Source organism: Lemur catta, chromosome X (genome assembly GCF_020740605.2).
Source record: "Lemur catta isolate mLemCat1 chromosome X, mLemCat1.pri, whole genome shotgun sequence".
NCBI lineage: Eukaryota > Metazoa > Chordata > Mammalia > Primates > Lemuridae > Lemur > Lemur catta.
Window position 1 is genome coordinate 57418962 of NC_059155.1, and position 27301 is coordinate 57446262.

Here is a 27301-nt window from a genome sequence, read left to right on the forward strand (position 1 = left end):
AACTATAGTAACTGATTTTTAAAAATTTTTTTTTAATTTTTGTTGTTGTTGTTGAGACAGAGTGTAACTCTGTTGCCCAGGCTAGAGTGCTGTGGCATCAGCCTAGCTCACAGCAACCTCAAACTCCTGGGATCAAGCGATCCTACTGCTTCAGCCTCCCGAGTAGCTGGGACTACAGGCATGTGCCACCATGCCCCGCTAATTTTTTCTGTATATATTTTTAGTTGTCCATATGATTTCTTTCTATTTTTAGTAGAGACGGGGTCTTGCTCTTGCTCAGGCTGGTATAGTAACTGATTTTAACCTGTAAATTAAAATAAGAATCCATGAGTCCCAGAAAAAAAGGAGAGAGAGAGAGAGAGAAAGTGAAAGCAATTCCTTACGCTAAAATCCCAGCTATACATGTAAAAGAAAATAATCATTTGGCCACCATCATAGTAGTAATTACTTCAGGCAACAATCACCAATGGAAGCTAAACTAGAGAGTAAAAGTTTGAGAAAAAAATGGAGAGTTACACAGTCTCAAAGTATCTCCCTACAAGCTATTGCTTAATTACTAAGGGAAAATAGTAAATTTACAGTGTTGAAAGCTGGAAGACACCAACCTTAACCAAAAGATCAGTGCTAAGACCAACAATTTCGAAACTAACTGATATCTTGAGCCTCCTGATGCACTGCGAACACAGCGTCACTTCTGTGGAATTCCTGCCAAAAATGCAGAATCCAAATCTAATCACAAGGAGACATCAGATAAACCCAAATCGAAGGACATTCTTCCAAAGAACTGGCCTGTGCACTTCAAAAACATTAAGATCACAAAAGCTGGCCAGGCGCATTGGCTCACGCCTATAATCCTAGCACTTTTGGTGGCTGATGCGGGAGGATCACTTGAGCTCAGAAGTTCAAGACCAGCCTGAGCAAGAGCGAGACCTCGTCTTTACTAAAAATAAAAGAAATTAGCCGGGTGTGGTGACGTGCCTGTAGTCCCAGCTACTCGGGAGGCTGAAGCAGGAGGATCGATTGAGCCCAGAAGTTTGAGGTTGCTGTGAGCTAGCACTCTAGCCCGGGTGACAGAATTCTGTCTCAAGAAAAAAAAAAAAAAAAAGACCTGATAAGAGAACATACATCATGACCTAGGATTCCCTTTTCCTATAGAAAGACACTATCGGCATGCCCACTAGAATGGCTAGAACCAAAATGTTAGATAACAAGGATTGGTGAGACTGTGGAGAAATGGGACCCTCATACTCTGCTGGTAGCAATGTAAAAAAAAAAATCCTTGTTCTTAGGAAATTCATACTGAAATATTTAGTTAAAAGGGCATCATACCTTTAACCACTATAAAATAGTTCAGAAAAAAATTATTGTGTGTAGTTCAAACAAATTTTATACATATACATATTATATATGTGTGTATATATAGAGAGTCAGACATACAGAGACACCAAAAGAGAGTAAATATGTTATTATTTTAAGGCTTGGCATCTTTTTGCCAGTCTCAGAAGTGAAAAAGAGGATCTCATTGTTTTAACTTGCATCTCTTTAATTATGGAGAGGCCATTTAAAATGCCACGGAAACCATAACTCAGAATGACCACAAAGGCTATAAAATTTGATGTTTCCTGAGGGCCCGCTCGCTGCTAAGCTCCAGTGATAAAAATACAAAATACCACATCTGGTAGATGTGAAATGGTATCTCCCTATTGTTTTAATTTTGCATTCCCCTGATAACTAAAGAGATCAGATTATTTTTTCATATATTGTACATATTGGCCATTTCAGGTGTCTTCTGTGAATTACCTATCTATATTGCATCCTCTTTCCATTGTCCAGTGTATTGTTTATCCTCTTCTTATTGATTTGTTGATGTTCTTTATATGTCCTAGAATCTAGATACTAGTTCTTTGTCACGGACATCGAAAGCCTAGGTGGAAATAATCAGGTCTGTGCAGCTCAGGGGTACACATAGTAAGAATCTTCCAGTTTTAAATGCCAGGTCTTACAACTAAGGGAATTATTGTTGGCAGGTGCTGTGGGTCGTTGTTGACTCTACTTGTGTTTGACAACACAGAAAAAAATTAAAATGAAATTTAATTCATAAAATGTATGTCCTGTATTCTGCTATTAAGGAAAGGAATTGATATTTGTGCATCTGGCCTAGGTTATTATTCGTTTTATAAATATATATATATTCTTACTTTGTTAAATATTTTTCATTTGTAATACATGAATATTAATTTATGAGCTAGAACTCCATGTAACTTCATGTTAAAATTTGTTTTAAAAAGAGAGGAGAAGGCTGGGTGCGGTGGTTCACACCTGTAATCCTAGAAGTTTGGGAAGCCAAGGTGGGAGGATTGCTTGAGGTCAGGAGTTCAAGACCAGCCTGAGTAACATAGCAAGACCCTGTCTCTACAAAAAAAAAAATAGAAAAATTAGCTGGGCGTGGTGACAGGCACCTGTAGTCCCAGCTACTGTGGAGGCTGAGACAGGAGGATCACTTGAGCGCAGGAGTTTGAGGTTGCAGTGAGCTATGATGACGCCACTGCATTCCAGCCTGGGAGACACAGCAAGACCCTGTCTCAAAAACAAAAACGAAACGGAAAAAAAAAAAGGGAGGAGATTTATACATTTCTCTTCAATTACCGTTGGCGTTTCCAAGCAAAGAACTGCTAATCCCACTCTTTTGTTTAACAAAAAGGGACATGGAAATGGATCAGTGAACATGACTTGCCTGGCTCCATACAAGCAGGCATTAATCTGATTAGAACCTGTTTTCCTTGGCTGGCCAGGTCAGGGTGGGGTCCAACTTGACCTGGGCTTCCTTCTCCCTTCCACATCATAGCTAAGCATGCAGTAAGTACCCAATAAACACTACTTTGGAAAAACAGACCCTTCTTTAGCCTAGGGACAAAGTGAATGCTCAGAAACCTTAGGGTAGGGTAGGTAGGCAGCAGGTACTGCATATATGCTTAGTGTTGATGCAACTAGAGCCTAATACAAATCTTTCTTGGGGGCCAATGTAAGTGCTTTATAAATGCTCCTTTTATAAGTGCTCCGTATTAGCCTCCTTTTGATTCACAGGGACCATTGACTAGTCGCTGGGGTCATCTTCAATGCAAGGTCGAGTCCGGTGGGGAATTAAGCAGGCAAATCAGTTCTCAACCACAAGCCAAGTGCTCAGAGCTAGTCCCTAGGGGGAAGCACAGGCGCCTAATTCGTGCTCCTAGGTGACACAGTCATTACTTATAAATGTTCCTGGCTGGTCCCGGGGCTGGGGAGGCTTGGAAATTCCTTCAGTTCCCTCAAAGGATGGGGAAGGAGAGACCTAGGTTTGTTTTTCCCATCTGTGAGACCGGGACGCTACACCTCGAGAGGACGTGCGCGGGTGAGCATGTGGGGGAGCAGGGGCTCTTCCTCCTCCCTCCCCTATCTTTCCCATCTCAGCTCCCAGCGATTAGAAATTTGGCGATTGGGAACTTTGTTCTTGGGCGGCCAAAAACCCTCCAGACGCTACCGTCCCGGGGCTGGAACGGCCGCAGGCCGGAAAGGTGCGGGCGCGAACGTTCCGCGCGCCAACGTCCTCCCGCGCCCCGCTCCCCTCAAGCCCGCCGCTCCTCCTTCCCTCAATCCTCCCGCTCCCCTCCTCCCGGTCCCCGCCCCCTCCCGCTCTCCCATTGGCCCAACCGGCTGCCGGGCCTCCCCGGGATTTAAAGGGCCCGCTCGCGCCGCGCCGCCCTGGGAGCCGCTGCAGGTCCCGGCCTTGCGGCCTGCGGGGGAGGCTGCCGGGAGGAGGCGGCGACGGTGGCGGCGGCAGCGCGTCCCCGGTCCCCAGGACCACGGCTTCCTTCCTGCCAGGTAAGTCGCCAGTAGTGCGCGCACGGCTCCCCAGCTCCCATCTCTGAGCCGGCCTCCTGGAGCGGATCTGTAGCGCGGGTCCTGGGACCCCCCCTCCCCATCACCTTTCCGACGCTCCTTCCTGCTATGTCTCCCACCGCCACCTCCATCTCCCTGCAGCCCCCCGGACCTGGGCAGGACTTTGTTGGCGGCCTCTCGCCGGGTGGGGGTGAGATGGGGCGCGCGGAGGATACAGGACACCCTCCACATCCATAGAAGGAGAGATGCACACGGCCCCCAAGTGTCACAGAATCCCCCTCTCTGCCCTCCACATGGAGCGACTCTACCTTGGAAACCAGGGATCTGCCCCCACACCCCACCCCCTCCCCGCTCCATTTGATATAGGAGCCTAGAATGTATTACCATTCGACCACCATCGGACCGGACTGTTCACAGCGTTCAAGAGATAGAGGTCCTTCATTCACTGCAGGTCACAGGCTGTGTGTGTGTGCATACATAACCCCCATACACACACCATCGGCGGCTCGGTCTGATGTACCTGACGCTCACACCCTCCCCCAGGGCCCCAGTACCATGGCTCTACAAGGGTTGGGCAAGCCCCAAAGTGAAATCCGAGTGCTCAAGTCCGTCCCTTGATCATGGTCTTCCCCATGGACACCTGCTCCCTCTGTGTACCTTCTTTGGCAGATCTATCCATCTGTCCATCCATCCGTGGGGGTCCACAATGGCCACCTTCAGCCGCCAGGAATTTTTCCAGCAGCTACTGCAGGGCTGTCTTCTGCCTACTGCCCAGCAGGGCCTTGACCAGATCTGGCTGCTCCTTGCCATCTGCCTCGCCTGCCGCCTCCTCTGGAGGCTCGGTAAGTGCCTGTCACATATGTGCCCCCAAGCCAGGCCATATCATATCTGCCACGTTTATCCATACCAAGCCACACCTCACCCTGCCACATCCTGCCATGCCAAGCCAAGCCTGAACATGTCCAGCCCCACCACATCCCACCAGGCTGAGACCCATTCCACCACACCACATCCTACTATGCCTGGCCGCCCACACCAAGCCACATCCTGCCAAGCCATGCCCTTCAGTATCCCTGCGTTCTGGGATTCTGAAAAGCTGAAGTTCTTGGATCTTGAGATCCTGAAATGTCTATATATCCTGAGGTTATAAGACTTTGGAAAGCTGATGTCACAGGGTTATGAAATCCCAAAGTACAACGGTTACAGAGTTTGGAGATTCTGACGAGTTGAAAATCTCATATTCTAGGCTTCCAAAGTGTTGGCATTCTGGATTTCTGTAATCAGGTCATGGTGAGATTTCTGGATTCTAGGATTCTGGAATGTTTCCACAATCACTGCAGGCTTGTATCTAACTGATAAGATTCCAAGTCTCCGAGGTTTCGACAGGATGCTCAGATTTCTGGAAATCCGAGATTCAAAGGTTCTACGCTTTCCTTTTTTCTTTTTCGTTTATTTTAAATGGATGTTTTATTTTTTCCCAGGTTTATTATTTTGAAATTTTTCAAAGCTACTGAAAAGTTGAAAGAATAGTACAATAAACACCCATATATATGCATCAACAGATTCTTCAACTGTCAACATCTTGCCATGTTAGCTCTACCTATCTATCTTCCTATCTATCTATCATCTTCCTGAATCACTTGAATAACCTGCTGACATCATGACACTTCATCCCAAATCCTTCAGTGCGTGGCCGCCAAGAACAAGGACATCCTCCCCCACAACCATCCCCCCCAAGAAATTGGATCTGGATGCGATAATATTATCCAGCATAAATTGATATTTGAATTTCTTCCAAGGTCCCCCAAATGTCCTTTATAGATGTTTCTTTTCCTTAAACCCAGGCTGTGCCACGCTCTCCAGACCCCTAACATGTGCTTTGGGCCCCCTGCAATCCTACCACATTCCAACCTTTGCCCAGGCAATGTCCTCTACCCAGGTTGTCCTCCCCTTCCTACCAGCCCACCAACCTTCCCTTTCTTGTTCTCTCTCTTTTTCTCTCTTCTCCCCCTTTCTCTCTCTCTCTCTCTCTCTCTCTCTCTCTCTCTCTCTCTCTCTCTATCTCTCTCTCTCTCTCTTTCTCTTTCTCTCTTCCTCTCACCCAAAGGGTTACCATCCTACCTGAAGCATGCAAGCACCGTGGCAGGCGGGTTCTTCAGCCTCTACCACTTCTTCCAGCTGCACATGGTTTGGGTCGTGCTGCTCAGCCTCCTGTGCTACCTCGTGCTGTTCCTCTGCCGACATTCCTCCCATCGCGGCGTCTTCCTCTCCGTCACCATCCTCATCTACCTACTCATGGGGTATGAGTGTGTGTCCTCATCCTCCCACTGTTGGTGGAAGGGCGGGTGGGTCCCCAGGTCTCTGATGAGCTTGTCCAAGACAGGGAGGGCATAAGATTCCCAGGAGAAAGAAGGGAGTTTGGGGGAACCATTCCCCTGTGAGGAGGCACAGAACGGGGAGGGTGTGGAGTGTTCCTGGAGAAGAAAATCCAGGATACTTACGCTTTCAAAAGACTGTACTGGACAAGTTGGGCATGGGCTCCCCCTGGAGGGGAAAGCCTGGGAGAATTATTCCTCCATGAGGCTGTGGAGGACAGGGGAAGGCACAACTCTCTTGGCACGTGGATATCCCCCTTCTGTGGTCTCGGAGGCCATGGGGATCATGGGGCCAAGACCAGCACCTTCTTTCCTCAGTGAGATGCACATGGTGGACACCGTGACATGGCACAAGATGCGAGGTAGGTAGTCCTGTCCCTCTCACCTGCCACAGCCCTCCTGCCCCACTCCACACCTCCTAACTGCCCCCACCCTGTGTCTCCCCCACCCCAATTCTCTCCCTCATTAGCCCACCCCACTGGACACGCAGGCCTCCCACTCCCCTTGAGTCTGTGTGTCTTTCCACCATGCATTTTCCCCCAAGCCTATCTGTCTCATCTCATGTATGTGCCTGACTCTCTTGAGTAAGGGCATCTGTCTGTCCTAGGCTCACTTGCCCACCTGCCTATCTGACCTCGTGCCCACCTATCCATCCTTGTACCCCCTTTTCCTACCACCTGTCACCTGGTGTGCCCCCTCCCCCACACGCTGACCTACTCTCTGCCGGTCCACTTGACCATGGGCACCACACATAGGGGCCCAGATGATCGTGGCCATGAAGGCGGTGTCTCTGGGCTTCGACCTGGACCGGGGCGAGGTGGGTGCAGTGCCCTCACCTGTGGAGTTCATGGGCTACCTCTACTTCGTGGGCACCATCGTCTTTGGGCCCTGGATATCCTTCCACAGCTACCTACAGGCTGTCCAAGGCCGCCCACTGGTGAGGTCCTGGGTGGACAGGTGGGTAGGGACAGTGGGAGCTGCCATGGGGCAGTGCTCATGGAGCCTTGATCCCCACAGAGCCGCCAATGGCTGCAGAAGGTAGCCCGGAGCCTGGTGCTGGCCCTGTTGTGCCTTGTGCTGTCCACTTGCGTGGGCCCCTACCTCTTCCCGTACTTCATCCCCCTTGATGGTGACCGCCTCCTTCGCAAGTGAGCACAGCCTTCGAGGCCCCTGCCCAGCAGTGAGGGGGTTGGGTAGGGACCTGGGGTCTCCCCAACTCCAAGCCTGTCTCTTAATGCTTCTGTCTGTCTTCTGTTACTACAGCAAGAAACGCAAAGCCAGGTAAATGAGGGCAGGTGCTGAGGGCGAGTGGAGTGGGGAACGATGGGGGAAGGGGGCACGGGTTCTGTGAGTCTGAGTCTGTCTGCCTGTCCGCTCCGTGGCTAGACAGAGACTGTGCTGTCTGTTTGACCAAGCTTGGCTTGGTGACTGTGTGTATGACTGACACTCCAACACATGCCTTGTGTCTGGTTGTCCCATCTGTTCACCTGTCTCACCGTTACAAACAAGTTACATGACTGTAATGGAGAGTGACATGTGTGTGTTGGCTGTCTAGCCTGTCTGTGATGCTGGCTAGGGATATGTTTGGGTTGTTCACCTGTTGGCCACCGACTCCCAGAATGTGGGACTGTGAGTTCTGGCTGTGCCATTGTCAATGATGGGGTATGTGGCTATCATTGGATGGTGATGATTCTGGCTTATCCACAACTTTGGCCAGGAATGGGTGTGAGTGTAGCATATCGTGTGCCTTTCTGTGACTGATTCTGCCTGTGTGTCTGCCCTCTCTGACTGCTTGGTGTCGTCTAGCTGAGGGATCGTGACCGACTATGTGCCTGTGCCTGTCTGCAGGACTGACGATCTGCCTCTGGTTTGACTGCAGGGTTTGATGTGGCTGTCTGAATGTATGACCACTCCCCCACTCCCCAGCTGCTGACTGGCTCTGATGCTGAATGAGTCTCCAAAAGTCAAAGGACTTGACCAGTGTCACCCAGCTAAGCAGCCAGGCATTAATCCCATGCCTAACCTCAGAACCTATGCTTTTTCCAGTGCAGGATGCTGCCTGTTTTTGCCCATGTCTGCCTGACAGCTGGCAGGATATGCATGTGTGCATGGCAGGGCGTTTGACAGTCTTCGTGCCTAGCTCAAAGGTTTTTCAGCTGTCTTCTGGTGGCTGAGTCAGGTTAGAGTGCTGCGAGGCTAGGAGTCTGGTAGTATTTATATCTGGGGATGTGGCTGTTTGAGGGTGCAGGGCTGCAAGGCCAGCTCTCTGATGGTGGCTGAGTCTGGCGGTCTGGCCATGTGAGGCTGCAGGGCCATGCCATGTAATAGGACAGCTCATGCATCCGTTGGAGCCACATGAAACTGACCGCCTGATGGTGGATGTCCATGTGTGGCTGTCACGGTCCACCTCTTTTGCCACTGCATTTCTGTCTGTCTTGTCTGTGAACAACTCAGGCCAGCCACCAAGGCCTCCCTGACTCTCTTTTCTTTCTCCTCTGCTGCCTTCCTGACCCCTGGGGCCCTAGGGGCACCATGGTAAGGTGAGTCTACAGAACGGGGCTGGGGATGCTGACACGTGGTGGGGTGTCATGCCAGAGCCTGGGCATGATGCCTCTCTCCCCTGCTGCTTCTTCCCCAGGTGGCTGCGAGCCTACGAGAGTGCTGTCTCCTTCCACTTCAGCAACTATTTTGTGGGCTTTCTGTCCGAGGCCACGGCCACGTTGGCAGGAGCTGGCTTCACCGAGGAAAAGGATCACCTGGAATGGTGGGGAGGACTTGGGGCCCCCTCTCCCACAGGGTGCTGCCTAGAGAAGCCACAGGGAGGAGGCAGGGCACTCCCAGGGGAGGGAACGGCCAAGACAAAAGTGTGGCAGTCAGATGTGTTGAGATCCCAAATGGATTTGCATGTCTCTTCTGCCCACAGGGACCTGACAGTGTCCAAACCATTGAATGTGGAGCTGCCCCGGTCAATGGTGGAAGTTGTCACAAGCTGGAACCTGCCCATGTCTTATTGGCTAAATAACTGTGAGTCATCAAGTCCTCGCTCCAGCAGAGTTGGTTAACCAGGCCCTTTCACACATTCATACAACAAACATTTACTGAGCATCTTCTATGTGCTAGGCATTGAAGATACATCAGGGATAAAAAACAAAACCCAAATCGCTACCCCGTGGAGCTGTAATTTTGTAAGGGGAGCAGATAATAAACAAGAGAAAAAAATACACAATAGCTCAGGTGCTATAAAAAAAATGATACAGCAGGTAAAGGTGATCCAGGAATGTTGGCAGAATGAGGGGGTGTTGCAATTTTAAATCAATTAGCCAGGGCAAGTCTCACCGAGGAGGTGACATTTGCATGCACAAAGACCCGAAGAAAGTGAGGGAGCAGGACTGCAGATATATCGGGGAGGAGTCTGGCAGATGGAGGCAACAGCAGGTGCAAAGGCCCTGAGGTGGGTGCTTGCATGGTGTGAGGAGCAGCCAGGTCAGTGGGGCAGGAACAGAGTGGCCGAGGTGCCGCTGGTAGGAGGTGAGCTCAGAGAGGTCCTATAGGGCCTCCTGGGCCACAGAGAGGACTTTGGCTTTTTCTCTGAGATGGTAACGACAGCAAGAGTCCGAGCACAGGAGGGCCATGCACTGACTTGGGTTGTAAGAGGATCCCTCTGGCTGCTCTGAAGACAGACTGAGGGCAGGGGTGAGGACAGAAGTGGTGAGGAGGCCGCGGCAGCAGTCCAGGCCAGCCATGGTGGCCGCGGCAGTGGATGTGGAGAGAAGAGGTCAGATTCGGGTATATTCTGAAGGTGGAACTGACAGGATTTGCTGAGTTTGGATGTGGGAATGCAAGGAGAGCAGATCAAGGGTGATTCCAAGGTGTTTGCCCTGAGGAACTGGAAGGGTGGGGTTGACATTGACTGAACTTGAGGACTGCCGGAGGAGCCGATTGAGAGGAAAGATCGGAGATATGCTTCAGGCAGGTGAAGTTTGAAGCCATCATTAGGACTTTATCCCGGAGGCTCCAACAGGCTGTGGGTGCCCTCATCCTGCCTTAGGCCCTCCAGGAAGGACAGTAGGAATCTCTGGAGAATCTTGACTTGTGTCTCCTCCCCCTCCAGATGTTTTCAAGAATGCACTCCGCCTGGGGACCTTCTCAGCCGTGCTGGTCACCTATGCAGCCAGCGCCCTCCTGCACGTGAGCGAGGCAGAGTGGGGAGGAGGGCGGGCGGGAGTGGCAGGGTCTCCTCCTCACTGATCTCATTGTCCCCGGGCCCCCCAGGGCTTCAGCTTCCACCTGGCTGCTGTCCTGCTCTCTCTGGCGTTTATCACTTACGTGGAGCACGGTGAGTGCAGGCCCCAGCCCAGCAGATGGATGGAAGGTTGGTGAGCAGCCCCTGAGGCTAACCTGTCCCCCTTACCTCTCCCCACCACCCCAGTCCTCCGGAAGCGCCTGGCTCGGATCCTCAGTGCCTGTGTCTTGTCAAAGCCGTGCCCACCAGACTGTTCACACCGGCATCGCTTGGTGAGGGTTCAGCCTGGGCAACCTCGTGCCCCACACTCCCCCTCAAAAATATTCCTTCTGTCTCTACCTTGTGTCTCTCTCAGGGCGCCCAGCTTCCTCTTCCGGTGACTGAGCCATCACCAAAACCTCACCTCTAGTCACTGGCATCCGACTCTCTAACAGACATTTATCAAGCACCTGTTGTATACACACCTGGCATTCATTTCCCCCAATGAACATTTATTGAGCACCTACTGGTACCAGGCACCGTTCTAAGTGTTAGAGACATAGTGGTGAACAAAACAGGCCAAAGTCCCAGCCCTGTGGGGCATTTTAACCAGGGAGCCAGTAAATATTAAGAAATAAGTCAGTAAAGTCTAATAATAGTTTGTTAGATTGTGAGTAGTGCTAAGGAAAAAATACATAAGGGAAAAGGAATGGGAATCATGGGGGAGGGTGGTTTCTGTTTTAAATAGGGAGGTCAGGGAAACCTCCCTGGTGAGGTGACTTTTGAGTCCTTTAACTGAAGGAGGTGAGGGAGAGAAGCATTCCAGCCAAAGGACACCCAGTGTAAGGGCCCTGAGATGGGAGCAGGCCTGGAATCTTTGGGGAACAGCGAGGAGGCCAGTGTGGCTTGAGCAGAGGGAGTGAGGGGGAGAGTGGGGGCGTGGGCCTTCTAGATCATGATAGGAATTTGGTTTTGTTTCGTTTTGTGTTTTTCATTATGTGTGCAACAACGAGTACAGACAACCTCATATTTGTCTCCCACCTGACACCAATGTTCGTCACCATAAAGCCCCGACTCAAAGCCCCACCATTCTTCCTCCTCTGCCTGAAGATTGCATCCCCCCCAAACCTGGATGCCCTCATTGTGAATAGCACCCTCACCCTTGGATACCTCTGAGCTCCCATAAGAGCCTCCCTGAACCATCTCTTCCTGTCTTATGGGGGTAACCACGGCATCTTCAATCCTGGGACCCACTGTGCCTTGTGTGTCCCCCTGGGGTCCCCTGCACAGGCAGAGGACAGTGAATAGGTCCAGCTGCCAAGTGTATCCATCTGTCCCCCACAGGGCCTGGGGGTGCGAACCTTAAACTTGCTCTTTGGGGCCCTGGCCATCTTCCACCTGGCCTACCTGGGCTCCCTGTTTGATGTCGATGTGGATGACACCACAGAGGAGCAGGTGAGGTGGGGCCCTGGGCTGGGGGTTTAAGCAGGTATGGTGCTACCTGCTTGGAGGAACCATGAGGACAAAGGCAGGGAGGCCAAGGCATGAGCTCCTCATATCATGTTTCTTCGCTTGTGCAGCCAGTGCTCCTTGGTCCTTTCCTGTTGTCCCTTTAGTTGAGTCACACTGGTGGGTTTTTTATCTGGGTGAAGTGTGCAAAATAGGTTTACTTAGTTTACTTATAAAATGAATTTTATAGAGTACAAAATCCGGGTTTTACTTTTTGTTAATTAAATATTTCCCTTCATTTTTGTTTAGGTAGAATTTGCAAGATTTCTTATTTAATTTTTTAAACATATTTTATTTTGCTCAGGATAAGTGTGCAAACTCTGGATCCTGCTACTTTAAAATTTTATTTTAAATGTTATATGCTATTTTTGTTCATGTTAAGTATGAAAATTCCAGATTTTACTCCTTAAATTTAGAACAATTTTTTAAATGACGTTTATTCCCATAGCTCTTGCAGAATCCAAGTTTTTGCATCTCTTTTAGCTAGGTTTTTCATTTTTAATTAAAAACAAAACTTTGTGTCTTGAAATTAAAAGCAATTTTTAATTTTTATTCAGTTTGAGTGGGCAAAATTCAGGGTTTTGCTTGGTTTTCTTGTTGTAGTTTTTAGAGAGTCTCAGGCTGGGCGCAGTGGCTCACGCCTGTAATCCTATCACTCTGGGAGGCCGAGGCAGGAGGATCGCTTGAGGTCAGGAGTTCGAGACCAGCCTGAGCAAAAGTGAGCCCCTGTCTCTACTAAAAATAAAAAAAAAAATTAGCCGGGTGTTGTGGCAAGCGCCTGTAGTCCCAGCTACTCGGGAGGCTGAGGCAGGATTGCTTGAGCCCAGGAGTTTGAGGTTACTGTGAGCTAGGCTGATGCCACGGCACTCTAGCCTGGGCAAGAGAGTTACACTCTGTCTCAAAAAAAAAAAAAAATAGAGAGTCTCGCTCTGGCCCAGGCTGGAGTGCGGTGGTACAATAATAGCTCACTGTAACCTTGAACTCTCGGGCTTAACAGATCCTCAGGAGTTCGAGACCAGCCTCAGCAAGAGCAAGACTCCATCTCTACTGAAAATAGAAAGAAATTAGCCAGACAACTAAGAATAGAAAAAAATAGCTGGGCATGGTGGCGCACATCTGAAGTCCCAGCTACTCAGGAGGCTGAGGCAGGAGGATCGCTTAAGCCCAGGAGTTTGAGGTTGCTGTGAGCTAGGCTGACGCCACAGCACTCTAGCCCAGGGAAATGGAGCGAGACTCTGTCTCAAAAAAAAAAAAAAAAAAAGAGACCCTTCTGGCTCAGCCTCCCAAGTAGCTGGGACTGCAGGTATGCACACCACACCCAGCTAATTTTCTTAATGTTTTGTGGAGACAGGGGCGGGGTCTCACTATGTTGCCCAGGCTGGTGTTGACCTCCTGGCCTCAAGCGATCCTCCTGCCTCAACCTCCCTCACAAAGTGCTGGGATTACAGGCCTGAGCCACCATGCTTGGCCACTTCTTTTTAAATAAAGTTTTTGTTTTATTTTTATTAAGATAGTTTTAAATACTTAATGCATATCACATGGTCAAAAACCAAACAGTATTCAAGATATTCAGGATAGAGCACCCATGCTCTACCCTCTTCCCTCTTACAGGTAATCACTTTTATTCATTTTATAAAAACATCCTTCCAAAGTTTAATCATATCAAACAAATATAAAAATGTATTTTGAATCCATCTCCCTAGATTTTACCCTAAAGGTAACACACAAATGACATGGTTCTACAATTCTTGAAAATGTTCCACATCAGTATATAAAGTGTCCTCATTCATTTTTTTCCACTGTGAGGATCTGACACAGTTTAATTTGTCCCTTATTGTTGGACACTCAGGTGATTTCCAGTCCTTTCCTATTGCAAACGATGCTGCAGCAAGAACTCTCATACCCATGTGGATCCACACAGGTGCAGATTTGTAGGATCTATTCCTGGTGGTCTCAATTCTCAGTGGAATAGTTACCTTTTTGCCCTCCCACCAGCAATGTGCATATTTGCTTGTTGCCCCACCAACACAGAGTGCCTCTCAAACTTCCTGGATATGCTTGCCAGCTCAATAAGAGGAAGATTACGAGTGAGCCTATTATCATATGTTTAAGAGCTATTTGTTTTTCCTTTACTGGGAATGGCCTACTCACTTCCTTTGGCAATTTTTATCTTTAAAAAATTGATTTCTAGGAACTCTTTATATATAAGGGAAATTACAGGTCAGAGAGTAGGACTGCCTTGTTCTGATTTCAAAATGATTTTTAAAGAAGAAAACAAAAACTATATCTGGTCGCCTTTCATATGCACCCAGGCCTTTCTATAGGGCCTCACTAGGGTTACCATGCAGTCAAAGAAATGTCCTTGAGCAAAGGATGGGTTTTCCTAAGACCCTCTTTTTCCTTGCTGAGAAAGACCATCACCTCTTTCTCTCCCACAGGGCTACGGCATGGCATACACTGTCCACAAGTGGTCAGAGCTCAGCTGGGCCAGTCACTGGGTCACGTTTGGATGCTGGATCTTCTACCGTCTCATAGGCTGAGGCACATCTGTGGACCCTCACAGCTCCCTCAAGACCCCTCTCAGGGTGCCAGCTCTGATGGGGAATGAGGGAAGGCCCTCTCTCTACTCCTTGAACCTTCTCCATCCTTGACACTCCAACACACACACACACACATACATATACACCTTTTCCATGCCTGTCAATCCCCACCCCACCACAAGGCGGGAAGAGGGTGGTCCCTGCTGGGGTGAGGGATGCTTGGGGAAGCAGAGAGGGGGAGATACAGGGCTTCCCCGCCTTCCTTCTTCCTTTTTATATACAGTTTGTTATTGTCAAATAAAAGTAGGAAATATATAATAGGCTCTTTCTTCACTGCTCATAGGGGAATAGGAGTGAGTGAGGAAGGGGGTACAACATGGATAAAGGTTTGGAAGCTGGAAACCATGAAGAGAGAGCAGATTGTGATTGGTTCATGTTAAATTATGATTGTTCATGATTGGATGATGAGCCCGAAGATGGCAGGGTCCTGGTCCTGCTTGATTTGAGTGGGGCTAGGACAGATTGCATAGTTGGAAATGGGGGTGGGGGGGAGGCTTGATACAAACTGGCAGGAAAACTGAAGGATCCCATTCTGACTGGCTGCTCTGACTGGGACAAGAGAGGTAGGGTTGTGCATCCTAATTGGTTGAGAGTTCCAGGATGGGTCTGGATTCTGATTGAGTGCTCAGCCTGGGTGCCCACTTATTAAGGGTTATGGCGTTCTGGTTGGCTCTTTAGGATCAGCACTGGCGGACTGAGGGTCTCCATGTCAACTGGCCAGCAAGAACTGAGGGCCTGGGACATTTTTTTTTTCCAGACAATCTTGCTCTGTTGCCTGGGCTAGAGTGCCTTGGCATCAGCCTAGTTCACAGCAACCTCAAACTCCTGGGCTCAAGCGATCCTTCTGCCTCAGCCTCCCGAGTAGCTGGGACTACAGGTGCGCGCCACCACGCCCAGCTAACTTTTTTATTTTTAGTAGAGACGGGTCTCGCTCTTGCTCGGGCTGGTCTCGAACTCCTGACCTCAAGTGATCCTCCTGCTTCAGCCTTCCAGAGTGCTAGGATTACACGCGTGAGCCACCGCGCCTGGCCGAGTGTCTAGGTTCTGATTGGTTCTTCTGACTTGAGGTCCGGAGCGGTGAGAATGACTGCTGCTATTAGGACTGAGAAGTTCCGAGTACTGAAGGGCTTAAAAGGTGGCTGTGGGCTAGAATTTGCAGCGTACAGGAAGTCATCTGCCTGTAATATTAACAGTTTCCTTGCATTGGGATTTAAGGTTGGGCTGGAAATTGATTGGGTGAGGACACAATGCAACGCTGATTTCACCATCAGACGAAGAGAATGCAGACCTTAATTAATGATTCCCCTGTTGTGACTTACTGATAAAGGGATTGGGAAATTGAAACCGAGGCTCCATTCGCTGCAACCTTGCAGATTGGCTACGGGCCAAAAACGCCCACCAACCTTGGGCCGTCCCCGCCTACATTCCACCTCTGGCTCCGTCTCAGCCAACAGCGAAAATGGCACCACGCGTGGGGGCGCGGCCGGCTGCACACAGAGAGCACCTATTGGTTGGCAGCGGCACCGGCTGCCTCGTTTGTTTCTCCATTGGCCCGCTCCGAACCCGTGAGGGGAGGAGCCAGAGCTAGGCGTGTTAAGGAGCTGGGGAGCCAGCCTAGAGGGAGCCGGGAGCCTGTGGGAGACGGTGCTGCGAGCGCGCGACTGAGTGAGTGCCTTCTGCCCGGCCCTCCCCTCCATCCCTGGCTCTACGCGGCTAGACGGCCAGCCGTCGGCGCGCCTGTGCTAGACCCTCGCCCACATCCCTGCCTTGCGCCTGCCACGCAGTTGTCCAGACGACAAAAGATCCGCCTTTTCATTGGGCAGCTGGACCGGAGGGTTCTATTTCTGATTGGTACTTTTTGTATTTCCCCCTCCTGTCCCTCTTTAGCGCCGCAAGCTAGACACCTGCCTTCAGCTTGCTTCCTCGTTCCAGCAGGCTGCAGTTTGCGTTATTGCGGGGAGGCTCTGGCTTTCTTAACGCCGGGCCTGAGGGTTGTATTTCTGTTTAGTCTTCTTTCCCCCATCCCCCAACTGCAGTTTTCAGGACTACAGGGAAGGGAATAGTTTTCCGTTGAACGGTGCAAGACACCCCTGCAGTGGGACCACACCCGGTTCCTGTGCCTCCCGTCAAACCTTGACCCCTGAGTGCTGGAACAGATTTAGTGATCATGTCTCTCCCACCAGACTGTGACCCATGAAGGATGGGGCAGGCCTGGTCTTCGCCAGACTTTGACCTCTGAGGTCTGGGATCAAGGCTCACGTTCCCCTGTGTCTTTCACCATACCATGATCCCTGAGGGCTGGGACCAGGCCTGTTTCCTGTTTCTACCACATCATAATATGGCTCCCATAGAGCTAGAGCAAGCTTTCAGTCTTTCTGCGGCCTTATATTTGTCATCATGTTCGTAAAACAGCATATGATTAGATTATTTTTAATCCAGTCTTAAAGTCTGTTAACTGGTAAATTCAGTCCGCTTACATTTCATATGGTAGTAAACTATTTGGGTTTGATTTTATTATCTCATTCTGTGCTTTATATTTGTACAGGTTTTTCTGTTCCTTTTTCCTCCTCCCTGTCCACATGCAGCCGTCATCCCACAAAGACATGACCACCGACGCTGGCCCCTTGCACCCATACTGGCCTCGGCACCTAAAGCTGGACAGCTTTGTGCCTAATGAACAGCCCGGCTGGCATTTGGTGGCTGGCCTCTTCTCTGTCTCTGGGGTCTTAGTCGTGACCACATGGCTGTTGTCCGATCGTGCTGCAGTTGTCCCACTGGGGACTTGGCGGCGACTGTCCCTGTGCTGGTTTGCAGTGTGTGGGTTCATTCACCTGGTTATTGAGGGCTGGTTCAGTCTCTACCACAAGGACCTTCTTGGAGACCAAGCCTTCTTATCACAACTCTGTGAGTCTTGAGTTCTTTCAGGTACTGTGGGAGGGAATTTTCTGGGCAGGGATTGGCTTGGATGTTTACCCACCCACCCATTCTTCCATTAATTTATTTTTAAAATTCATTTAACTTTTTTGTTGCATATATATTTCACATTGGTCAAAAAAAACCATTTAAAGAGATGTGCAGTGAAAATCTGTCTTCCATCCACCAAGTTTCCCTAAACAATATTAACTACTGTTAATAATTGTGTATGTTTCCTTCCAAAGTTTATTTACACAAAAATTACACACATAAGCCTCAGTTTGCTCAATTGTGAAAGGTGAATAATTGTAATACCCAGCATACATAAGGTACTTAGAATCTGGCAAACAGTAGATGTCATGTAATTGTTTACTATTATTATTATCATTAGTTTTATTTCTCTCTTTTTACATAAATGGTAACATGCTATATACACTTCGGAATTTGGCTTTTTTTTTAACGAGGTCACTCCATCAGTTCATAAAGAGCTTTCAAAGCATAGATATTACTGAATTATTTGACTTATCTAATACTGCTGGGCATTCTCCCCCAATCTTCTGCTACTGTAAACAGTATTCCTTTTTGGCCTCATGAGTAACGCTGCTAGGACCATTTTAATACAAGTATTTGTGTGGATATTTGCTTTCATTTCTCTTGGGTAAATATGTAGGAGTTGAATGTCTGGGTCTTATGATAGGTGTGTGTATAACTTTATGAAAAACTACCAAACTGTTTTCAAAAATAGTTGTACGATTTTTCATTCCCACCGACAGTATAGGAGAGTTCTGGTTCTTCTACATGCTCACCAACAGTTGGTATGGTCGGGTATTTCTTCAATTTTAGTCATTCTAGTGGATGTGAGTAATATTTCATTATGATTTTAATTTGTTTTCCTTAGTGCCTAATGAACGTTTGAGCACCTTTCATACGTTTATTGGCCATTTGGAAATCCTCTTCTCTAAAGAACCTGTTCAAGTCTCCTGCCTATTTTTATACTGGGTGATCTTTTTCTTATTGATTCTCTGCTCACACTTTCATTCAGTCATCTGTTCACCTGCATGCACTCACTTTCACTCTCTCTCACTCATTGGGTACTTCACTCCATCATCTATACCTGCCTCCTTTATGCCACAAACGTTTCTTGAGTACTAAACAATCACAGCAACACTGTTCTGTCAGGCTTTGCACACAATATCCTGTTTTATATATATTAACCTCTAGAATCCTAACTGCCACCCCATTTCACAGGTGAGGAAACTGAGGCACGGGAGGCTATGAAGTCTGTCTTCTTATAGGAGCTCCCAGCTCTCACAAATGTGAGTTCCTTTTCCTGCCTTTATTCTTCATATATCTCTCTTGTTTTCTTCAGGGAAAGAGTATGCCAAGGGAGACAGCCGATACATCCTGTAAGTGTTTGCCTCTGTTAATGGAGACCTGCGTCGGTTTGAGGGGCGTGAGTCAGGGAGCACTAATGGGGTACCCTGTGGGCAGAGCACACTTACTTACTCCAGTGTCCCTTCATCCTTTCTCCTGCAGGGCTGACAACTTCACGGTATGCATGGAGACTGTCACGGCTTGCCTGTGGGGACCACTTAGCCTGTGGGTGGTGATTGCCTTTCTCCGCCACCAACCCCTCCGCTTTGTCCTACAATTCGTGGTCTCTATGGGTGAGGAGAGGGCCTACGCTGGGCACTGTAGGGGTTGATGGGGGATCCACAGATACAAGTGCATTCCTGCAAGTGGGATCTCAATTGTGCCCATCCAAGGGTGAGTCAAACTGAATGACAGATTCCCCGAGGTTCTGGTGTCCCTCTCTGAGCCTGTGCTCTCAAGCAGGAAAGGTCCATTGCTCTTCCTCCTCCATCAAAAAGTCTCCTGTAAAGGTTACACAAGGTGGCCCACGATGGCAAGAAGCCCCTGCATCCTCCACGATCAGGATCCGAGATCCCTTTGTCTGAGAGTCAGTCTTCCTGTGTTCCTAACTCATTAGCTTTCTGTAGTTGTAGAAATATGAATTCTATTTAGTCCCAGAACCCTAGCCTATCTTGAATTCTAGGATTTTAAACTTCCTTGAATTCTAAAGGTATGAGCTCTCCTGAGTTCAGAAATTCTCAGCTCTCTGATTTCTGGAATTCTGATTTCTCAGATTTTCAGCTCTGTGATTTCAGAATGCTTAGCTCTCTGCATTTGGGGTCTTAAGCTCTGAGACCTTGAGTGATGACTTGGAAAATGCCTTGGAATAGAGAGTTTGAGATAGCTTGCCCTCCCTCACAGGGGCTTCTTCTTCCCCTCCAACCTCTCACAGGCCAGATGTACGGGGACATACTCTACTTCCTGACAGAGTACCGAGATGGATTCCAGCATGGGGAGCTAGGCCACCCCCTCTACTTCTGGTTTTACTTTGTCTTCTTGAACACACTGTGGCTGGTGGTTCCTGGAGTCCTTGTGCTCGACTCTGTGAAGCAGTTCACATATGCCCAGTGTGTGTTGGATGCCAAGGTCACAAAAGCCAAGAGCAAGCAGAACTAAGGAGTTGTGGACCAAGCCCCAACACCGGCCAATCAGGAGCTCTCCAGCTGCCAGAAGAATCCGGTCCTGCTTCTACAGGTTGGAGGGACAAAGCTAATTGATCTGTCAAACTCCAGCTGATGGGTGGACACAGAAAGGGCCAGAGATGGGGAAGAAAGGGGCTGTGTGAAGCTACTGCCAGGAGACATTGGGACACAAAGGTATAAGAGGAACTAGGAGGTTCATGATGGTGGCAATTTTTTAAATCAGGAAATAAAAGATCTTGATTCTAACACTGAGAGGTCTTTAATTACTAACTCCAGAGATGCTCCATGACTGACCCACAGACCCCTATCTCTGACCTCACAAACCATAGATGCTGTAAGTCACCACATACACCCTATCACTGACCCCACAGTCCTTTTGTCTTAGCTTGGGCTGCTGTAACAAAATGCCACAGATTGGAGGACTTAAACAACAGAAATGTATTTTATCACAGTTCTGGAGGCTAGAAGTCCAAGATCAAGGTGCCAGCAGGTTTGGTTTCTTCTGAGGCCTCTCTCCATGGCTTGCAGGTGGCTGCCTTCTCGCCGTGTCCTCACATGGTCTTTCCTGTATGATAGGGGCTATACATTCATGCTCCTGATAGCTCTGTGTGTATCCAAATTTCCTCTTATAAGGACACCAGTCAGATCGGATTAGAGCCCACCCTACCAGGTTCATTTTTACTTAATCACCCCTTTAAAGGCCCTATCTCCAAATATAGTCACATTGTATGGTACTAGGGGATGAATTTGAGAGGGACACAATTCAGTCCATAACATTCTGCCTTATGGTCTCCAATACTTCCCTCATTCATTCATTCATTTATTTATTATTTTTTTTATTTTTTGAGACAGTCTTACTCTGCTGCCCGGGCTAGAGTGCTGTGGCATCAGCCTAGCTCACAGCAACCTCAAACTCCTGGGTTCAAGCGATCCTTCTGCCTCAGCCTCCGGAGTAGCTGGGACTACAGGCAGGCACCACTATGCCCGACTAATTTTTTTGATGTATATTTTTAGTTTTCCAGCTAATTTCTATTTTTAGTAGAGGCAGGGTCTTGCTCTTGCTCAGGCTGGTCTCAAACTCTTCAGCTCGGACGATCCACCCGCCTTAGCCTTCCAGAGTGCTAGGATTACAGGTGTGAGCCACCACGCCCAGCCTATGTCCTTATGTGCAAAACACATTCACCCCCATCCCAGAAGCCCAAAATTCTTAACCCAGTGCAACATTAACTTTAAGTCCCAAGTCTCATCTAAATATCATCTGGGCCGGGCGCGGTGGCTCATGCCTGTAATCCTAGCACTCTGGGAGGCCGAGGCGGGAAGATTGCTGGAGGTCAGGAGTTCGAGACCAGCCTGAGCAAGAGGGAGACCCCGTCTCTACTAAAAATAGAAACAAATTATCTGGCCAACTAAAAAATATATATAGAAAAAAATTAGCCGGGCATGGTGGTGCATGCCTGTAGTCCCAGCTACTCGGGAGGCTGAGGCAGGAGGATTGCTTGAGCCCAGGAGTTTGAGGTTGCTGTGAGCTAGGCTGACGCCACGGCACTCTAGCCCGGGCAACAGATCGAGACCCTGTCTCAAAAGAAAAAAGAAAAAAAAGTATCATCTGAATCAATTGTGGGTGAGACTTGATGTATGATTCATCCTAAGAGAAAGAAATTCCTCTCTAGCTGTGAACCTGTGAAACCAGGTAAGTTATCTGCTTCCCAAATTCGGTGATGGGATAACATAAGATAGATATTCCCATTCCAAGGAGAAATTGTTAAGAAGAAAGTTATCTTAAGTCCCAAGTAAGTTTGAAACGTAACAGGGGCAAATTCCATTAGATTATTAAGGCTTGAGAATAATCCCCTTTAGCCAGATACTGTGTCCTCTGGGCCTACTGGGGTGGACTTTCCAGGCTCTCCTGGGAGTTAGTGTTGCTCCCTCTGCCCTGAGTGGCAGTCTGGCTCACTGAAACCGAGGAGGTGTCCCCGCCCTCTGGAACTAAGGAGGAGACAGTCCCCCCTTTGGGATCACTCTTCCTTTTTCTTAAAGGATAATGCATGTTCACAGCCAGAAAGAATTTTTTGTCCTGTTCTGTTGAATCCCAGAAGTCTGACAGCCTTCATTTTGTCCCATTTAAAGGGGTATTATGCCATCTCTATTCCTGGCTTCTACTGAGATGGCTGATTAAATCAATGGGTCACACCCATGACCTTCCTTATGGAGTGATATCCAGCCACACCCTTAGTGTTCTCTCCAGAACACACTTTCTCAGCTTTTGCAATATTGGATAGGCCAAGAATTTTCTAAATCTTCACATTCTGGTTCCTTTCTGCCTGACAATTTCTTTTGCAATTTATCTGTCTCCTCTTGTATTTTACTATAAAAAGCAAGGAGAAACTGGCTACATTTTCAACACTTCTTAGAGATCTCCTCAGCTAAATATCCAAGTTCATCACTCACAAGTTCTACCTTCCACAAAACACTAGAACACAATTCAACTAAGTTCCTTGCCTTCTCTCCAGTTTCCAATGACATGTTCCCCATTTCCATCTGAGGCCTCACCAGAAGCACATGTAACATCCATATTTCTAGCAATAGTCCTCAAGGCAATTGTCTTAGTCTGTTCAGGCTGCCATGATAAAATACCGTAAACTGGGTGGCTTATGAACAACAGAAATTTATTTCCCACAGCTCTAGAGTCTGGGAAGTCCAAACTCATGGCTTCAGCAGATTCGGTGTCTGGTGAAGGCCTTCTTCCTCATAGATGGTGCCTTCTCGTATCCTCACGTGGTGAAAGGGTAGAACTCTGGTCCCTTCATCCCTTATAAGGGCACTAATCCCATTCATGAGGCCTCCATCCTCATGACCTAATCTCCTGCCAAAGGCGCTACCTCCTAGTAACACATTGAGGATTGCATTTCAACATATGAATTTGGTTGGGGAGACACAGAAATTTCAGACCATCCAGCAATGTAGGCTTTTTCTAACATGTACCTCAAAACTCAGCCTCTACCCATTACCTAGTTCCAAAGCTACTTGCATATTTTTGGGTATTTGTTACAGCAGCATGCCACTTCCCAGTAACAAAATCTGTGTTAGTTTGCTAGGGCTGCCAAAACAAAATGCCACAGACCAGATGGCTTAAACAACACATTTATTTTCTCACAGTTCTGGAGGCTGAAAGTCCAAGTTCAAAGTGCTGGCAGGTCTGGTTTCTCCTGAGGCCTCCCTCTCTCAGTGGCTTGTAGATAGCCACCTTCTTGTGTCCTTACACAGTCTTCCCTCTGGGGCTGTTCATGTCTGTATCCTAATCTCTTCTTATAAGGGCACCAGACAGATTGTATTGGGGCTCACCCTACCAGGCTCATTTTAACTTAATCACCTCTTTAAAGGACCTATCTCCAAATACAGTCACCACATTCTGAGGTACTGGGGAGTTACAGCTTCAACATGAATTTCGGGGGGGGGATATAATTCAGTCCATAACTTCCCTCTATGCTCACCCCACTCACTTCCCAATACTTACCACAGACCTTCCATCACTCAACCCACTGACCCCCATCACACACCCTGATTATTCACCCCACAGCCCCCCGCATTGCTGCTGCATAGGCCCATGTTATTCAACCCACTGTACCCCTGCAATGCTCATCCTGCAGATCTCTAATCACAAACCTTAAAGATCCCCCATCATTAACCCCACATATTCACACCACTTGCTCCACAGACCACACATTACTCAGCCAATAGACCCCACCCCTGCATCATTTGGCTCATTGGCCCCTAATCACTCACTGCGTAGACTCACTCATCACTGACCCTGCAGAGCTCCAATCACTCACCCCAAGGTGCCTCATGACCCATCTCACAAACCCACCATCTCTCACCTTACAGACCAGCACATCAGTGCCCCTACAGACCCCTCATCACTCCCCCGACAGAACTGTATCAGTCACCTACAGATCCCCCATTACCCTAAAGACACCTTCACTCACCCTACAGATCCCATCATTCGCCCCACAGACTCCCCATCACTTAACTCATGACCTTCATCACTTTGCAGGCCCCATCACTCAGTTTCTTGTCCCTTGATCACACCTAACGCCTCATCACTAACTCGCTAGACCTTCACCAACCCCTGCATTAGTCAGCTCGGGCTTCCATAACAAAATGCCACAGACCGGGTGGCTTAAACAACAGAAATTTCTTTTCTCACAGTTCTGGAGACTGGAAGGTGCAAGGTCAAGGTGTCAGCAAGTTTGATTTCTCCTGAGGCCTCTCTCCTTGGCTTGTAGATAGCTGCCTTCTTGCTGTGTCCCTCACATAGCCTTTTCTCTGTGCACTCATGCCCCAGTGTTTCTTCCTCTTCTGTTTCCACACACACACACACACACACACCTTTTTTTTTTTTTTTTTGAGATAGGGTCTCACTGTCACCCAGGCTGGAGTGTGGTGGCAGGATCATAGCTCACTGTAGCCTTGAACTCCTGGGCTCAAGGGATTCTCCTGCCTCAGCCTCCTGAGTAGCTGGGACTACAGGCGTGAGCCACTATGCCCAACCTCTTCCTCTTCTTATAAGGACATGAATCCAGTTGGATTAGGGCCTCACCATTATGAACTCACTTAACCTTAACTACCTCCTTGAAGATCCTATCCCAAATACAGTCACCTTAGAGGTTAGAGCTTCAACATATGAATTTGAGGAGACACAATTCAGCTCGTAACACTCCCCATCACTCACCCTACAGATGCCACATCTCTCACCTCAGAGAGCCGCCAACACTCACCTCACACCCCCATAACTCAGCCTTTTGGCTTATGATAAGTCACTCCACAGACATTCCATCACTAATTCCACAGGTTCCCCCATCACTCATCCCACATACCCCACCACTAACCCCTAAGACACCCATCACTCTTCCTACAAACACCTTTTCATTTGTTCCATAGATTGCCCATTATTCACCCCACAGACACCCCATAACTGACCCCATAGGCCCTCATGGCTCACTGTAGACTGTATCGCTCACTCCACAAGCCCCTATTACCCCCAGAATCTTCACTCATTCTGAAAACCTCATAACTTACCCCATAGCCTACACATCACTCATCACTCACCCTACCAACCCCATCACTAAACCCACAGACCCGCCACTCATCCTACAGATCCCCCATCACTAACCCCATAATCTTCCCCTAATTCACCTTTCAGAACCATCACTCAACCCAGAGTCCACCTCTCATCCCACAGACCCCTTATCATTCACCCCACTGTTCCATCTCTCAACTCACTAGTCCACCGTTCACTGTATACACCACATTGCTCACCCACAGATGCCGTCATCCACCTCATAGATTCCAATACTCTCCCTACAGACCTCCTGTCATTCAACCCACAGATGCCCCTCACTCATCCCACAGTCTTTATCATCAACCTTATAGACCCTTGATCATAAAACAGTTGGGTACTTCAGGAGTTTTGAAGAGATGGCAAAGAATGAATAATAAAACTGCAGATACCCATCGACTGGCTTCAGGCCAAATCCTGGCTCTGCTCAAGCCCACAGTATAGCTTTGGAGAAATGCCTCACTGTAAAGGTCAAAGCCATGCTTGATCTCACTTCATTACTTTCTTATCCCCTATGCCATCCTCATCGTTTGCTAGACTTAAAGGCTTGCTGACCTCCTTGCTCTTCCTTGGACATGACAGGCATAGCCCCAACTTCCATCCACTGCACTGCCTCATCTCTATGCCACTGACTACTCCTTTGACCTTGAGCTTGTTTCTCCCTGGCCTTCAGTGCTCTCATCTGTAAAATGCTAATAATAATAATAATACTCACTTGCTATGGTTTGAATGTTTGTCCTCTCTGAAACTCAAGTTGAAACTTAATCCCCACTGAAACAGTATTAAGAGGATGGGAAATCCAACTATGGTATTTGAGAGGTGGGGCCTTTGGGAGGTAATTAGGATTAGATGAGGTCATAATGGCGGGGCATTTGTGGCTTTATAAGAGGAGAGAGACCTGAGCTAGCATGCTCAGCCCCGTTATCATGTGATGCCCTGTTCCACCTCACAACTCTCAGAGATTGTCCACTAGCAAGAAGGCCCTCACCAGATGTGGCCTCTTGACCTTGGACTTCCAAGTCTCCAGAACTGTAAGAAATAAATTTCTTTTCTTTATAAATTACCCAGTCTTGGGTATTTGATGATAGCAATAGTAAACAGACTGAGACACTACCTCCTAGGGTTTTGGGGGTTTGTTTGTTTGTTTGTTTGTTTGTTTGTTTGTTTTTGAGACAGAGTTTCACTCTGTCGCCAGACTAGAGTGTAGCGGCATCCTCATAGCTCACTGCAACCTGATTCCTGGGCTCAAGCAATCCTCCTGCCTCAGCCTCCCGAGTAGCTGGGACTACAGGTGCATGCCACCACACCCAGCTAATTTTTTCTATTCTTAGTAGTAGAGACAGGGTCTCACTCACTCTTGTTTAGGCTGGTCTCAAACTCCTGACCTCAAGCAGTCCTCCCACCTTGGCCTCCCAGAGTGCCTCATAGGGTTCTTATGCAAATTAAATGAATTAATATATATATGTAGCCAGTCTAGCATATACTTTGTATTTGTTGAATGGAAGAATGAATAAACAAATAAAAGAGAAAGTTCTCCCCAGGAGTATGGCATCTGACCACATCATACCCTTGTCTAAAACCTGTGTTCAAATGCCCCCAGGATCAACTCCAAGCTCCAGGTTAATGGTTTGCTCATCTCACCCTATGATAACTTAAATGAGAAGCAGACTCTCAAACTACTTTCCATCAGAAAATCCAGCAATGCCATAGGTGTTTTTGACTCCATACACATGGGACAAAAGGACATGCCAATAACCGTCTTCTGGCTTTCAAAGAAAATGCCCCATTATTTATAGCTTCCAAAAAATAGAGATGTCTATTTAATATTAACACCAAGGCAAGGCTGGGTGCGGTGGCTCACACCTGTAATCCTAGCACTCTGGGAGGCCGAGGCGGGTGGATCGTTTGAGCTCTGGAGTTTGAGACCAGCCTGAGCAAGAGTGAGACCCCCGTCTCTACTAAAAATAAAAAGAAATTATATGGACAACTAAAAATATACACAGAAAAATTATCCGGGCATGGTGGCACATACCTGTGGTCCCAGCTACTCGGGAGGCTGAGGCAGAAGGATCGCTCGAGCCCAGGAGTTGGAGGTTGCTGTGAGCTAGGCTGATGCCATGGCACTCTAGCCAGGG

The 27301-nt window shown here is 48.3% G+C and overlaps 2 protein-coding genes across 6 annotated transcripts; both read left to right on the forward strand.

The window, feature by feature from the left end:
• The first annotated feature begins 3714 nt into the window (after positions 1–3714).
• Positions 3715–14836, forward strand: PORCN (porcupine O-acyltransferase). Of its 5 annotated transcripts, none has more exons than XM_045538033.1 (15): positions 3715–3858; positions 4546–4718; positions 5984–6176; positions 6570–6613; positions 7007–7188; positions 7269–7399; positions 7515–7532; positions 8777–8791; positions 8890–9015; positions 9175–9275; positions 10363–10439; positions 10524–10587; positions 10681–10766; positions 11818–11928; positions 14421–14836. In XM_045538033.1, the coding sequence occupies exons 2-15, from the start codon at positions 4583–4585 to the stop codon at positions 14520–14522; spliced, it is 1386 nt and encodes a 461-aa protein (XP_045393989.1). In that variant the 5' UTR covers positions 3715–3858; positions 4546–4582; the 3' UTR covers positions 14523–14836. The 5 variants fall into 5 exon arrangements, with proteins under 5 accessions (XP_045393989.1, XP_045393990.1, XP_045393992.1 ...); XM_045538036.1 differs by having other exon boundaries at positions 3741–3858; positions 6055–6176; XM_045538035.1 differs by lacking the exon at positions 14421–14836 and having other exon boundaries at positions 3741–3858; positions 10532–10587; positions 11818–11923.
• A 1326-nt stretch (positions 14837–16162) lies between these two features.
• LOC123628354 (EBP cholestenol delta-isomerase) lies at positions 16163–20296 on the forward strand. Its single transcript, XM_045538039.1, has 5 exons — positions 16163–16247; positions 17128–17486; positions 18865–18901; positions 19032–19162; positions 19801–20296. The coding sequence occupies exons 2-5, from the start codon at positions 17162–17164 to the stop codon at positions 20022–20024; spliced, it is 717 nt and encodes a 238-aa protein (XP_045393995.1). The 5' UTR covers positions 16163–16247; positions 17128–17161; the 3' UTR covers positions 20025–20296.
• The last annotated feature ends 7005 nt before the right edge of the window (positions 20297–27301 follow it).